The 13,152-nt window shown below is 39.0% G+C and overlaps 1 protein-coding gene across 2 annotated transcripts in view; it reads left to right on the top strand.

The window, feature by feature from the left end:
• LOC118882729 (zinc finger protein 37A-like) overlaps positions 1 to 13,152 on the top strand; it is a 46,423-nt gene that overhangs the window by 22,915 nt on the left and 10,356 nt on the right. The window contains exons 3-4 of one of the 2 annotated variants that reach the window (XM_036828929.1): positions 6,452 to 6,578; positions 6,870 to 6,965. In XM_036828929.1, the coding sequence (XP_036684824.1) occupies positions 6,452 to 6,578; positions 6,870 to 6,965 (223 nt within the window). Of the gene's footprint in view, positions 1 to 6,426; positions 6,579 to 6,869; positions 6,966 to 13,152 lie in introns of both variants that reach the window. The other variant, XM_036828930.1, reaches the window with a different exon arrangement.

Raw genomic sequence — 13,152 nt, 5'->3', positions numbered from 1 at the left:
GCACAGGGCTGTGGCATGGACCACCTTTATAGGTCTCACTCTGTCCTGCCTGCCACAGACAGATTGCTGCTCTCTCCTCCAAGCCCCTGAAGCTCCCCTTTTGTCCCAACTGATCTCCCCACTGGTGAGGGGGCTCTCGGGTGCGGCAACCTCTCCTCTCCTTTAGCTGCACAGCAGGGGTGAATTCCATCCTGTTTCTGGGCTTTTTTTTTTCCCTTTGGTCCTACGTGGTTACACAGGGTTCTTTCTTGTCCTTTTAGGTGTCTGAGGACCTCTGCTAGTGTTCAGCAGGTGCTCTGTGAGAATTGTACCATTGGTAGATGTATTCTTGATGTATTTTTGGGGGGAGGTGAACTCCACGTCCTCCTACTCCATCATCTTGACTCCTACCTCTCTTTTATTTTTTAGAGCATATTTAATACAGTTGACTTAAAGCCTTTGTTTAGGAAGTTCAATGTCTGGTCTTCTCAGGGACATTTCTGTCAATTTATATTTTTCCTTTGATTGGGCCATACTTTTTTGTTTCTTTGTGATTTTGTTGTTGTTGAAACTGGACATTTGTATATCATAATGTTGTAATTTTAGAAATTACTTTCTTGCTCTTCTCCAAATTTTGCTGTTCTTGATTGTTGAAGACTACAGTTATCCAAATGACTTTTCCAAACTGCTTTTGTTTTTGCAAAGTCTGTATTTTTTATCTGTGGTCACTGAATTCTGTTCCTTTAGCTTGTGTTCAGTTAGTGTTTTGAACATCCATCATCTCATATAGGTACAACACTAAAGAAATAGAAAAAAAATTTTTTTCCCTGTGATGAGAATGCTTAGGATTTACTACTCTCTTAACTTTCATTTATAACATACAGCAGTGTTACTTATCTTTATCATGTTGTACATTACATCCCTAGTACTTATAACTGAAAGTTTGTATGTCTTGTCTACCTTCATCTAATTCCCCTTCCCCCTCCTCCCCACCTCTAGTAGCCACAAATCTGATCTCTTTTTCTATGACTTGGTCTGTTTGTTTTTGAAGTATAATTGACTTACAGCACTATTTTAGTTCCTTGTATTCAGCATAGTGATTCTACATTTCTATACGTTTCAAAATGATCACCAGTAATATGTCATTTGTTACTATATGAAGATATTATATAATTATGTTCCCCACACTCTACATTTTATACCTGTGACTCTTTTATTTTGTTAACTGAAGGTTTGCACCTCTTAGTCTCCCTCGCCTATTTCTCTCTTTCCCCTACCAACCTCCCCTCTGGCAACCACCTATTTGTTCTCTTTATCTATGACTCTGTTTCTGTTTGGTTATATTTGTTCATTTGTTTTGTTTTTTGGATTCCAGATATAAGTGAAATCATGCAGTATTTGTCTTTCTCTGTCTGACTTATTTCACTTAGCACAGTACCCTCTAGGTATACCCATGTTGTCACAAATGGCAAGATTTCATTCTTTTTATGGCTGAGTAATATTCCATTGTGTACAGGTGTATGTGTTTGTGTGTATGTATATACACACATACATACCACATTTTCATTATACATTCATCTGTTGATGAACACTTAGGTAGCTTCCATATCTTGGCTGTTGTAAATGATGCTGCAGTGAACATGCGGGGGGGTGAGTGAATATCTTTTCAAATTAGCATTTTTATTTTCTTCAGATAAATAGCCAGTAATAGCCAGAAATGGAGTTCCTGGGTTGTGTGGTAGTTCTGTTTTTAGTTTTTTGAGGACTCTCCATACTGTTTTCCATAGTGGCTTTACCAGTTTACATTCCCACCAACAGCATGTAAGGGTTCCCTTTTCTCCACGTCCTCACCAACACTTGTTATTTGTTTTCTTTTTGGTAATGGCCATTCTGACAGATGTGAGGTGATATCTCATTGTGGTTTTGATTTGCATTTCCCTGATGATCAGTGATGTTGAGCATCTTTTTATGTATCTATTGGCTATCTGTATATCTTCTTTAGATAAATGTCTGTTCAGTTCCTTGCCTGGGTTTAATTGGATTGTTTTTCTGATGTCAAATTGTATGAGTTCTTTGTATATTTTGGATGTTAACCCCTTGTTGGAGATATCATTTGCAAATGTCTTCTCCCATTCATTAGGCGGCCTTTTCATTTTGTTGATAGTTTCCTTCATCGTACAAAGCTTTTTAGTCTGACGTAGTCCCACTGGGTAATTTTTGCTTTTGTTTCCCTTGCCTGAGCAGAATATCCAAACCATTGCTAAGATTGATGTCAGAGAGCCTATTTTTTTTTGAATTTTATTTTATTTTATTTTTATACAGCAGGTTCTTAATAGTTATCCATTTTATACATATTAGTGTATACACGTCAATCCCAATCTCCCAATTCATCACACCACCACCACCCCCCACCACTTTCCCCCCTTGGTGTCCATACGTTTGTTCAGACAGCCTATTTTTTGTTTGTTTGTTTGTTTTTGCCACACAGCACAGCTTACAGGATGTTAGTTCCCTGACCAGGGATTGAACTCATGCCCCCTGCAATGGAAATGAAGAGTTATAACCACTGTACTGCCAGGGAAGTCCCCTGTGTATGTTTTCTTTTTTTTTTTTTAATTAATTAATTAATTTATTTTTGGCTGGTTGGGTCTTAATTGCTGTGTGTGGGCTTTCTCTAGTTGCGTTGAGCAGGGGCTACTCTTTGTTGCGGTGCACGGGCTTCTCGTTGCGGTGGCTTCTCTTGTTGTGGAGCATGGGTTGTAGGCGCACAGGCTTCAGTAGTTGTGGCTCGCAGGCTCTAGAGCACAGTCTCAGTAGTTGTGGCACGCGGGCCTAGTTGCTCCGAGGCATGTGGGATCTTCCCGGACCAGGGCATGAACCAGGAAGTCCCCCCTGCGTATGTTTTCTTATAGAAGTTTTATGGTTTCAGGTCTTACATTTAAGTCTTTAATTCATTTTGAGTTTATTTTTTATGGTGTAAGTAGTCCAGTTTTCCCAGCAAGAAGCTGTCTTTTCCCCATTGTATATTCTCACCTCCTTTGTGGCAGATCTTCTCATACACTTTAAATTGTCTCTAGATTACTTATAATACCTAATACAATGTAAATGCCATGTAAATAGTTGTAAATACAATGTAAATTCTACATAAATAATTGCTGGTGTGTGGCAAATTCAGTTTTGCTTTTTGGAACTTTCTGGAGTTCTTCTTCCCCCAAATATTTTCATTCTCTGGTTGGTTGAATCTGTGGATGTGGAACCTGTGCATATGGAGGGCCAATTGTATATAGATATGTTTAAAAAAAAAAAAAAGTGTCCTGACTTTATAGAATGGCTGCACTTCAGCTTTGGTCTTCATTAACTGCTGGATCTCCACAGAGTGGAGGTCCACCAAGGTGCCCTAGGAGTCAGTTACTTTGTCAGTGAGTTACTTTGCCAGTCATTCATCTTAGCACCTATGCTGACCCCTGGCCCTGGTTGGAGGGCTCAGAGATTGGTAATCTCCGGCTGTGGTTGGAAGCCACTGCTTCTGCCCACTTGTGTGCTTGTATAAATTGTAGGTACCATGCTTCTAGTTTCTTTTGTCTGATACTATCCACTTATATCATCCAGAAGTTGCATAAAATTGTCTTTCTGGTGTATTCTGTTATTGGCACATTTGTTTGTTTTACTTTTGTTTTATTGTTTCTTCCACTTATATTGTTGGAGGCATCAGAGATAGATGTGTGTTTTAAGTCCACCATCTTTAATTGGAAGTGTCAGTTATTTGTGAAACTGTGTTATTATTTCCCACTATTCTCTTGTCATCTGGTTCTGTTCTTACATTTCAGAAAATTTCTTCTCAGCCTTCATAGCCTATTTTTCTTTTTTCTGCCAGCTTCTCAAATATTGGTGATCCCTTAAATTCTGTGCTGGTATTTTTTCTTTCCTTAATTTGTCTCCTCTGTGACCATCTGATTCACTCTGGTGACTCCAGTGACAGAGTTGCGATTTTCACCCAAATCCTTATTTTCATACTACACTTCTAAATTCCAGATTCATCTATCCAACCTTCCAGTTGATATTTCTACTTCCATGTTCTGAAGATATCTGGCATACTGTATGTCTAGCATCTGTTTCATTGTCACTGTGCGTCTACCCTGGTCTTCCTCCTGTTCCCCCAGACTTGACAAGAGGTTTCCAGAACCTCCAAGGCAGATCATGCAGACCCTCTGGGAGTAACTCTTCCTCTCTCCCTTTGCTCAGCAAGTTCCCTGTTTAGCATCTCCGCTAATAATACAGGCGACTCCCCTCTTAATACAGGCGATCCAGCACAGATATTTACAGCATTGGGATTACAGCATGTGAATTGGCCAGTGGGCAGGTACCTTTCCAGGACATGCACAGGACTCAGACGTTGTTACAGAAACTGAAAGGTCCTCCTTAGAGCCCATTGGATATCAGTATTTTCCCTCAATCAGAATCCAGAATGAAAAGTTCCCAATCAGGCGTAGACTCTGGGATTGGAGAAAGTGTACACGTCTCCAGTGGAACTCGCACAGTAAATAGTGACAGATTGCAAACACCGCCCTCAGAAACATTCTCTCCTGCCTTCCTTAGCTTGGTACAGCTCTGTCTGCAACAAGATCCTGAGAAAAGGCCATCAGCAAGCAGTGTATTATCCCATGTTTTCTTCATACAGCCTTATTTTGAGTTTCTTTAGCAGATGAAGGAAGAAAGCCAGAGTTCAGCACTTATACTGTTGCCTCCTGCTTGTCACAGGCCATCCACAGCACCACCTCCAGCCTCACCTAGGACTGAGCTGGAATGGGATTTTCCTGATGACAAAGATTCAAACTGGGAATTCTAGGGCTGCCAAATCCTTTCGTGTCCTATATACTTGACACTTCCTCCCTGCTGCTTTTTCTTCTGTATTGCTAGGTACAAATACTAGAATTATACTTGAAAATACAGCTGGGTGCACTGGAGAATCTATCATTTAGAACCACTCTGTTCAAAGGAGCATGAGTTTATAGCCCCTTTGGTTAGCTCAGAGTGCTATTATAACTCCAGGGAAACTTTGGAATTATTAATCTAACTACATTTAGTGTCATCTGTTCTCCAAACTTTTCCCAAGCTGTGACTAGCTCTTCTTTTTGATCTCTCAATATAATTTTTGAGCCAGTTAAATTTTTCAGCATTTTGCTGCCCTCAGGAGAATGAAGCCTCAGAGGACATTGCTTCCAAGTACATTTTTTACTTCCAGATTCTCTAGCCTTTTTAATCAGCATGTTAAATCAACAGGCTAGTTTATCCTGGCATCAAACCCGTTTTTGATAGAAGGGGAAATGTTTATACTTTCCCATTTTCTTCTGTTAATACTTACAGTAATATCAAACTAAGCCTCACACATTAAATGATTCACTTGAAAAAACAAAAAAACAAAACTTTGGGATCATTGCTTCCTCGGCAAAAATTAGTTTATATAACTAGGATGGAAGTGTGTATTTCCATTTCACTATTGGCTTCGTGCTATTCACAGCAATGACCTAGGGTGAGTGGAGATGGGGGAAGAGAGAGAGGCTGTGCCCTAAGGGAGTGTGCAAGATAATTCTGCACACATCATATACTGTCAGTCCTTTAGGGCATGGGAAGAAAATATTAGCTTGTTTATTTACATTTTTATCTGAAAAGAACAGAATTAAGCTCTCCTCATATGTGAATTGACAGTATTTAATTTATAGATAAATATAAATAAAACTGGTGGTTCCTCAAGAATTTTATGGATTAGATGAGTGATGAAATATTTGGAGATCACCAACAGAATTTAAGCCAAATATATTCCCTAGTTTCCTCCCCTGAACCTTTTGCCCCTGCCTCTGCAGCCTTTTATCTCATCACAGGTTCAGACCTGCTCTCCTGTCCTGTTGTACAGTCCATTGACTTGCCACATGTTTTTTCGGGTCTTCTTAACATTTCTTGCAGTTTTGCCACATATTTGCAAAGAAACTACTATTTATATTTAAGCACTGAAAGTTTTATCTTCTCAGTGAAATCCAGGGTGCTGACACTCTCACATGAACTTGTACAGAACCCCTTTATGATCTGTCTGCATTGTACGTATTTGTGATATGGGTCCTTTAAGTCCTATGGTAGGTATATCTTTATATCTTTCCTTATGAGAATAAGCTCTTTGAGACCAGGAAGAGTATATTTTTCAACTTGGAATTCTCAAAAGCTAGGACACTTTCAGGCACATAAAGGCATGCAGGTATTTTTCCATTGAGTAATAAATTAATCCACCAATGGTATTTCTACCATGGTTTCTTGTTTAATCACAAAGTGTAACACAAAACAAGCTATATAGTAGAGGTCCTTTGTAACATGTTCTGGTCAATTTTCAACAGGAAAAATGGTAAGGATTAGTCTTTAAACTTCTTTTTCCACATCACCTGACTCTGACCACTGCAGATTGAGCAGAAGTGTGTTTTTCTAGGGATCACTGTCATTCAGGGATGTGACTGTGGGCTTCACCCAGGAGGAGTGGCAGCACCTGGACCCTGCTCAGAGGACGCTGTACAGGGACGTGATGCTGGAGAACTACAGCCACCTCATCTCAGTAGGTAGGGAGTGCTTATTTCCCATGTAGACCCCCAGTATACATGTCCTTTCTTATTTACAGAAACTTGTGGAATTTTTGTAGAATATATGTAGAATATAATAATATTTAGGTTTGGGAATTACAAGCCAAGGACAATTTATCCCTTTTGGGTACCGGAAAGAATGTTGTCCTCTGCCCCATAACAGGATTAGATGAGCTTTTTTTTTTTTTATTGTATACTCTTTGAGAACAGTGTATCAAAGACCCTGACACTCATCCAATTTGTCTCATGTCATATAATTCTCATTCACAGGGTTTTGCATCCCTAAACCAGAAGTGATCCTCAAGTTGGAGCAAGGAGAGGAGCCATGGATATTGGAGGAAGAGTCCCCAAGCCAGAGTGTCCCAGGTGAGTCTGGGAGTATGAGCTGGACGGAGTTTAGGAGGAAATCAGATCACAAAGGGGTAGTTCAGAGATTAAGGCCATTGAAATGGTCTTCAGGAATCATGTTGTAGTGGCTCTGGACCTTTGGAAGTAGCATGTTAACATGACTCAAATATCCAGTGTCACTGAATCGTGCAGTATCTCCCCAGTGTCACTCTTATACATAAATGGTATCCTTTTTTTAAGGTGTAAATTACATAGAGTTAAATACACAGATGTTTAAGTGTTCAAGTAAATAAAGTTTTGTATATGCATACATCCATATAGCCATTGTCAAGATGAACATATGGAACTTTTTTTTAGCACCCCAGAAGGCTCCCTGGTGTCCTCCTCCCAGTAAATAACATCTCCCCCTTCTATTATCATAGATCAAGTTTGCCTGTTTTTCACTTCAGATAACTGTAGTCATACAGTAGGTACTATGTATATATGTGCACTATGTATATACATACACACAATATGTATATGTGTATATATACTATGTGCGTGTGTGTGTGTTTGTGTTTATAGTGTCTGCCTTCTTTGGATCAGCACTATGTCTGTGAGATATATGTCATATACATTAGTAGTTTATTGCTTTATATTGCTGTGCAGTGTTCCATCATGACTATCCCAGAATTTATCTGTCCATTCTATTATTGAAACATAATTGGGGTACATATTTGAAACATGCTTGTTTTAAAATATATTTTGAATTTGAGCGTATTTGAAAAATGGTGTTACATTTTTTAATTGAAGTATAGTTGATTTACAATATTACATTAGTGTCAGGTATACAACATAGTGATTCAATATTTTTGCAAATTATACTCCATTATAAGTTATTACAAGATAATGGCTATAATTCCCTGTGCTGTACAATATATCCTTGTTGCATATCTATTTTATACATAGTAGTTTGTATCTGTTAAACCAAACACCTAATTTGTCCCTCCACCCTTCAGTCTCCCCTTCAGTAACCATGTTTGTTTTCTGTATCTGTGAGTCTGTTTCTGCTTTGCATATACATTCATTTGCATTATCTTTTCAGATTCCATATGTAATTGATATCATACAGTATTTGTCTTTCTCTTTCTGGCTTAATTCACTAAGCATGATATCCTCTAGGTCCATCCACATTCCTGCAAATGACAGAATTTATTTTTTTTATGATTGAGTACTGTTCTGTTGTGTGTGTGTATATATATATGTGTGTGTGTATATATAATTTTCTTTATCCAGTTGTCTGTCGATGGGCACCTATTTTGCTTCCGTGTCTTGGCTATTGTAAATGCTGCTGTGAACATTGGGGTGCATGTATCCTTTAAAATTAGTGTTTTCATTTTCTCCGGATATATACCCAGGAGCATTATATGCAAATAGTGACAGCTATACCTCTTCCCTTCCTATTTGGATACCTTTTATTTTTTCTTTGTGTCTGTGATTGCTGTGGGTAGGACTTCCGATAACACGTTTAAATAGAAGTGGTGATAGTCTGCATCTTTATCTTGTTCCTGGAAATAACAGGAAGGCTTTCAGCTTTTCACCATTGAGTATGATGTTGGCTATGGGTTTGTCATAAATGGCCTTTATTATGTTGAGATATGCTCCCTCTATACCCACTGTGATGAGAGTTTTTATCATGAATGAATGTTGAATTTGGTCAAATGCTTTTTCTGTGTCTATTGAGATGATTATGTGATTTTTATCCTTCCTTTCATTAATGTGGTGTATCACATTGATTTGCAGATATTGATCCATCCTTGCATCCCTTGAATAAATCTACCCACTTCATCATGGCATATGATCCTTTTTATATAATGTTGAATTTGGTTTGCTAATGTTTTATTGAGGATTTCTGTATCTATTTTCCTCAGAGATATTGGTCTGTACTTGTGTCTGGTTTTGGTATCAGGGTAATTGTCACCTTGTAGACTGAATTTGGGAGTGTTCCATTCTCTTCAGTTTTTTCGAATAGTTTGAGAAGGGTAGGTATTAGTAGTTTGTTATGTGTTTGGTAGAATTCCCCCGTGAGCCACCCAGTCCTGGACCGTTGTTTGCTGGGAGTTTTATTAGAAAAAAAAACTATTGTGGGTTTTTGATTTGTAGTTACCATGTGGTTCATGTATGTTGACCTAGAACTGTATTTATTTTAAACTGATAGTCGTTTAAATTCAGACACATTCTAGAAGATCTACATTCCCCCACGTTTTGGTTTTTAACATATTTTACATCTTCATGTCTATCTCTTAACTGTTTATTGTAGTTACAGTTTATTTTACAAATGTTGTCTTTTAACTTTCACAATAGCTTATTTTAGTGGTTGATCCACAGCCTTTACTATATTTTTGCCTTTTCTGGTGGGATTTTCTCCATCCTGTAGTTTCTTATTTATTGTTGTACCTTCCTCCCACCATTTTTCACTTAAGGAAGATCCTTTAACACTTCTTATAAGGTCGGTTTAGTATTGATGACTGTTTTAGTTTTTGCTTTTCTGAGAAGTTCTTTATCTCTTCTTCAGTTCTGAATGATAATCTTGCTGGGTGGAGTATCCTATGTTGGAAGTTTTTCCCTTTTAACACTTTAAATATCTCATGCCACTCCCTTCTGGCCTGAAAAATTTCTGCAGACAAATCAGCTGATAGGCTTATTGGGGTTTCTTACACGTGACTCTTTCTTGCTACCTTTAGAATTCTCTTTATCTTTAATGTTTGCCATTTTAATTATGATATGTCTTGGTGTAAGTCTCTTTGGGTTTTTCTTGTTTGGGACCCTCTGTGCTTCCTGTACCTGAATATCTATTCTTTAGGTTCAGGGTTTTGAGCCATAATTTCATCATCAAATATGTTTTCTACCTGTTTTTTCTTTCTTCTCCTTCTGGTACCCCTATAATGAGAGCGTTAGTATGCTTGATGTTGTCCCAGTGGTCCTTTGAACTATCCTTTTTAAGTTTGTTTTTCTTTTTGCTAATCTGATTAGGAGATTTCCATTATTCTATCTTCCAGATCATTTCTGCATCCTTCTATATCACCTAGTCTGCTCTTAATTCCTTCTAGTGTGTTTTTCATTTCACTAATTGTGTTTTTCACCTCCAAGTGTTTTTTTTTTCTGTTTTCTAGTTCCTTGTTAAAATTCTTACTGTGTTCATATATTCTTTTCACTAGTTCAGTTATCATGCTTATTACTAATGCTTTACAATCTTTAGTAAATTATATCTGTTTCATTAGTTGATTTTGTTCAGGGTTTTTTTCTTGTTCTTTTGTTTGAAACAAATTCCTTTGTCTTCTCATTTTTCTTAACTTTCTCTGTCTTTGTGAAATTAGGGGAAACAGTTACCTATCCTGGTCTTGGAGTGGTGTCCTTGGGTGGGTCCCTACATAGTCTGTGTGTGCCCAATGGCTTTGGTGGGAGTATCTCCCCCCAGGGTATTCTGGCAGCTACACCTTGCTGAGGGCTAGGGCTGGAGATGGAGGGGCTAGGAGCCAGGTGTCAGCCAGGGCTCCTCCTATGCTCAGTGGTTGACACTGCCTACCAGGGCCAGGGCCGGTGTCAGGTCTTAAGGTAGTGGAGCAGAAGCTGGAGGGTTGGGTCAGAGCTGGTTCCGTTCCCCAGAAGGAAGCAGTGTTGGAGCAAGAGGGACTGGCGTGTATGCCCAGTGCGGGCCAGGGTGCACTCTGTGCTTGTCCTGGCACACAAGTCAGTGTTCTAGGACACTCCTGATCTGCTGCCCCTCCCTGCACTGGCAGTGCCCCCCCCCATACCATTCAGATGTAGTGTCAGGTCCAACCTAGCTCCATGCCCCGAACTGTGTACGCTCCTCAGTAGCAACAGCCTTTGCCCTAGTGGGGAGCTGCGCTGTGGAGCAAGAGGGGCTGGAGCGGGTACTTTGTGTGGGCTGGGGGCATGTGCTGGGTCAGTTGCAGGAAACCAGCCCAATTTCTGAAGTCTCAGTCTGCTTCCTTTGCCTGTTCCCTGAGCAAGCAAGCATGTGTGTGCACTTCAAGAGCGGAGTCCAAGTTTCTCACAGCTCCCCACGCTGCGGCTCCCGCTGGTCTTCATACCAGCCAAGAGGCCTTATCTTCCTGATGTCGGACCCCAGGGCTAAGATGCCCAATAAGGGGTTGGAACTGCTTTCCCCCACCCCCGCCCAGGGAGGATATTTGACGCTCCTCTTCTGTGTCCCCTCCTAGGGGCACAGGTCCTGAACTGATTGTTTCTCTTCCCTTCCTTCCCTATGGATCTTTTTTATAGCCTTAGCTGTATAAGAGTCTTTTTCTGCCAGTCTCCAGATTGTTTTCAGTGAGACCTGCTCCAAAATAGGTGTATTTTTGATGTGTTCCTGGGGGGAGGTGAGCTACGTGTCCTCTACCGCTGCCATCTTGATTTCCTCTTCCATAAGTATTCTTGTGGATGTCTTTTGGAGGACCTAAACTCTTTGTTAGATGTAAAGCCAGAAATATACTTGCCGAGTATAGAGTAGTCACATATTTAGCTTTAGTAATATTTAAACTGTTTTCCAAGTGGTTGTACTAAATTATACTGCCACCAGCTATGTATAAGAGTTCCAGTTACATTACATCCTTCTGAGAACTTGATATTGTCAGTCTAATTAATTTTATCCATTCTAGTCATTGTGGTGTGTAACTAAGTTTTAATTTCCATTTCTCTGATGACTAATGATGTTGAGCATCTTTTCATATGTTTGTTGCTTATTTGGATATCTCCTTTAGTGAAGTGATTATTCACCTCATTTACTTTTTTTATATTACTAGGTTATTGGTCTCTTACTGATTTAGAGACGTTTAACAATATTCTGGGTATGAATCTTTTGTCAAACTTCATGTATTGAAAAGTATCTTCTCAGTTACATCTTATCACTTTCTTAATGATGTCTTCTGATAAACAGAAGCTTATTAAAAAGACTGTCCTTCCTTCCACTGAATTGTGGTGATTTTTTTTCTTTTTTGCAATTCACCTTTTATTCCCTTTTTTTTTACGACTATGTAACTAGAACCCAAGTTTGTGGATGAAGAGACAACCATGACAGACAGGACCCTTAGAGAATGGAGTTCAGTCAGACATCCAGAGTTAACACACTGTGTTCCCCAATGTTAGAGTGATTCTCAGGGGTTTGCTGTAGAGCTGGGCAGTTTTAAACAGTTGACGTTTCTATGTTTGGGCAGCCTAAGAGTGCGTGTATGATAATCATATAGGATGGTGAGGTGGGCATGGGCCCCAATTACTTATTACCTCTTTTCACATGGTGGAGCTAAGTGAAACTGTTAAAAAATGTTTCTCCAGCTTTTAAAAATACAAAGAATGATTTCCAGAATTCCCCAGGAAGTAAGAACTGTTCCTTTTGAGCTGAAGAACGTATTTCATTTTCTACTTCACTGCAGAGATATTTCCTACTCTAAAATACCATCATCTTTTCATCCACATACGAATTGTGGAACAGAGGGGAATTGGGGCCAGGCATGGAGTATGAAGAGGAATGATTTCACATCAGGTGGGCTGGAAGCCAATAGCTGAGTTTTTTTGTTTTGTTTTTTTTTTTATTGGAGTATAGTTGATTAACAATGTTGTGTTAGTTTCAGGTGTACAGCAAAGTGAATCAGTTATACATATATATATATGTATCCATTCTTTTTCAGATTCTTTTCCCATATAGCTTATTACAGAATATTGAGTAGAGTTCCTTGTGCTATAAGGTAGGTCCTTATTATCTATTTTATACATAGTAGTGTGTATATGTCAATCCCAATCTCCGAATTTATCACTTGCCCCCATATTTCCCCTTTGGTAACCATAAGTTTGATGTTGAGATCTGTGAGTCTCTTTCTGTTCTGCAAATAAGTTCATCCATATCATTTTTAAATTAGATTCCACATATAAGTGATATCATATGATATTTGTCTTTCTCCTTCTGACTTACTTGGCTTAGTATATGATAACCTCTAGGTCCATCCATGTTGCTGCAAATGGCATTATTTTATTCTTTTTTATGGCTAATATTCCATGGTATATATATGTACCACGTCTTCTTTAGCCATTCCTCTGTTGATGGACGTTTAGGTTGCTTCCATCTGTTGGGTATTGTAAATAGTGCTGCTATGAACATGGCCGGGGTAGGGGGCAGGGTGTATCTTTTCGAAGTATGGTTTTTTCTGAG

The sequence above is a fragment of the Balaenoptera musculus genome, chromosome 16, assembly GCF_009873245.2.
Source record: "Balaenoptera musculus isolate JJ_BM4_2016_0621 chromosome 16, mBalMus1.pri.v3, whole genome shotgun sequence".
NCBI classification, from domain to species: Eukaryota; Metazoa; Chordata; class Mammalia; order Artiodactyla; family Balaenopteridae; genus Balaenoptera; species Balaenoptera musculus.
The sequence above is the reverse complement of the archived record's forward strand: the minus strand, read 5'-3'. Positions and strand labels throughout refer to the sequence as shown.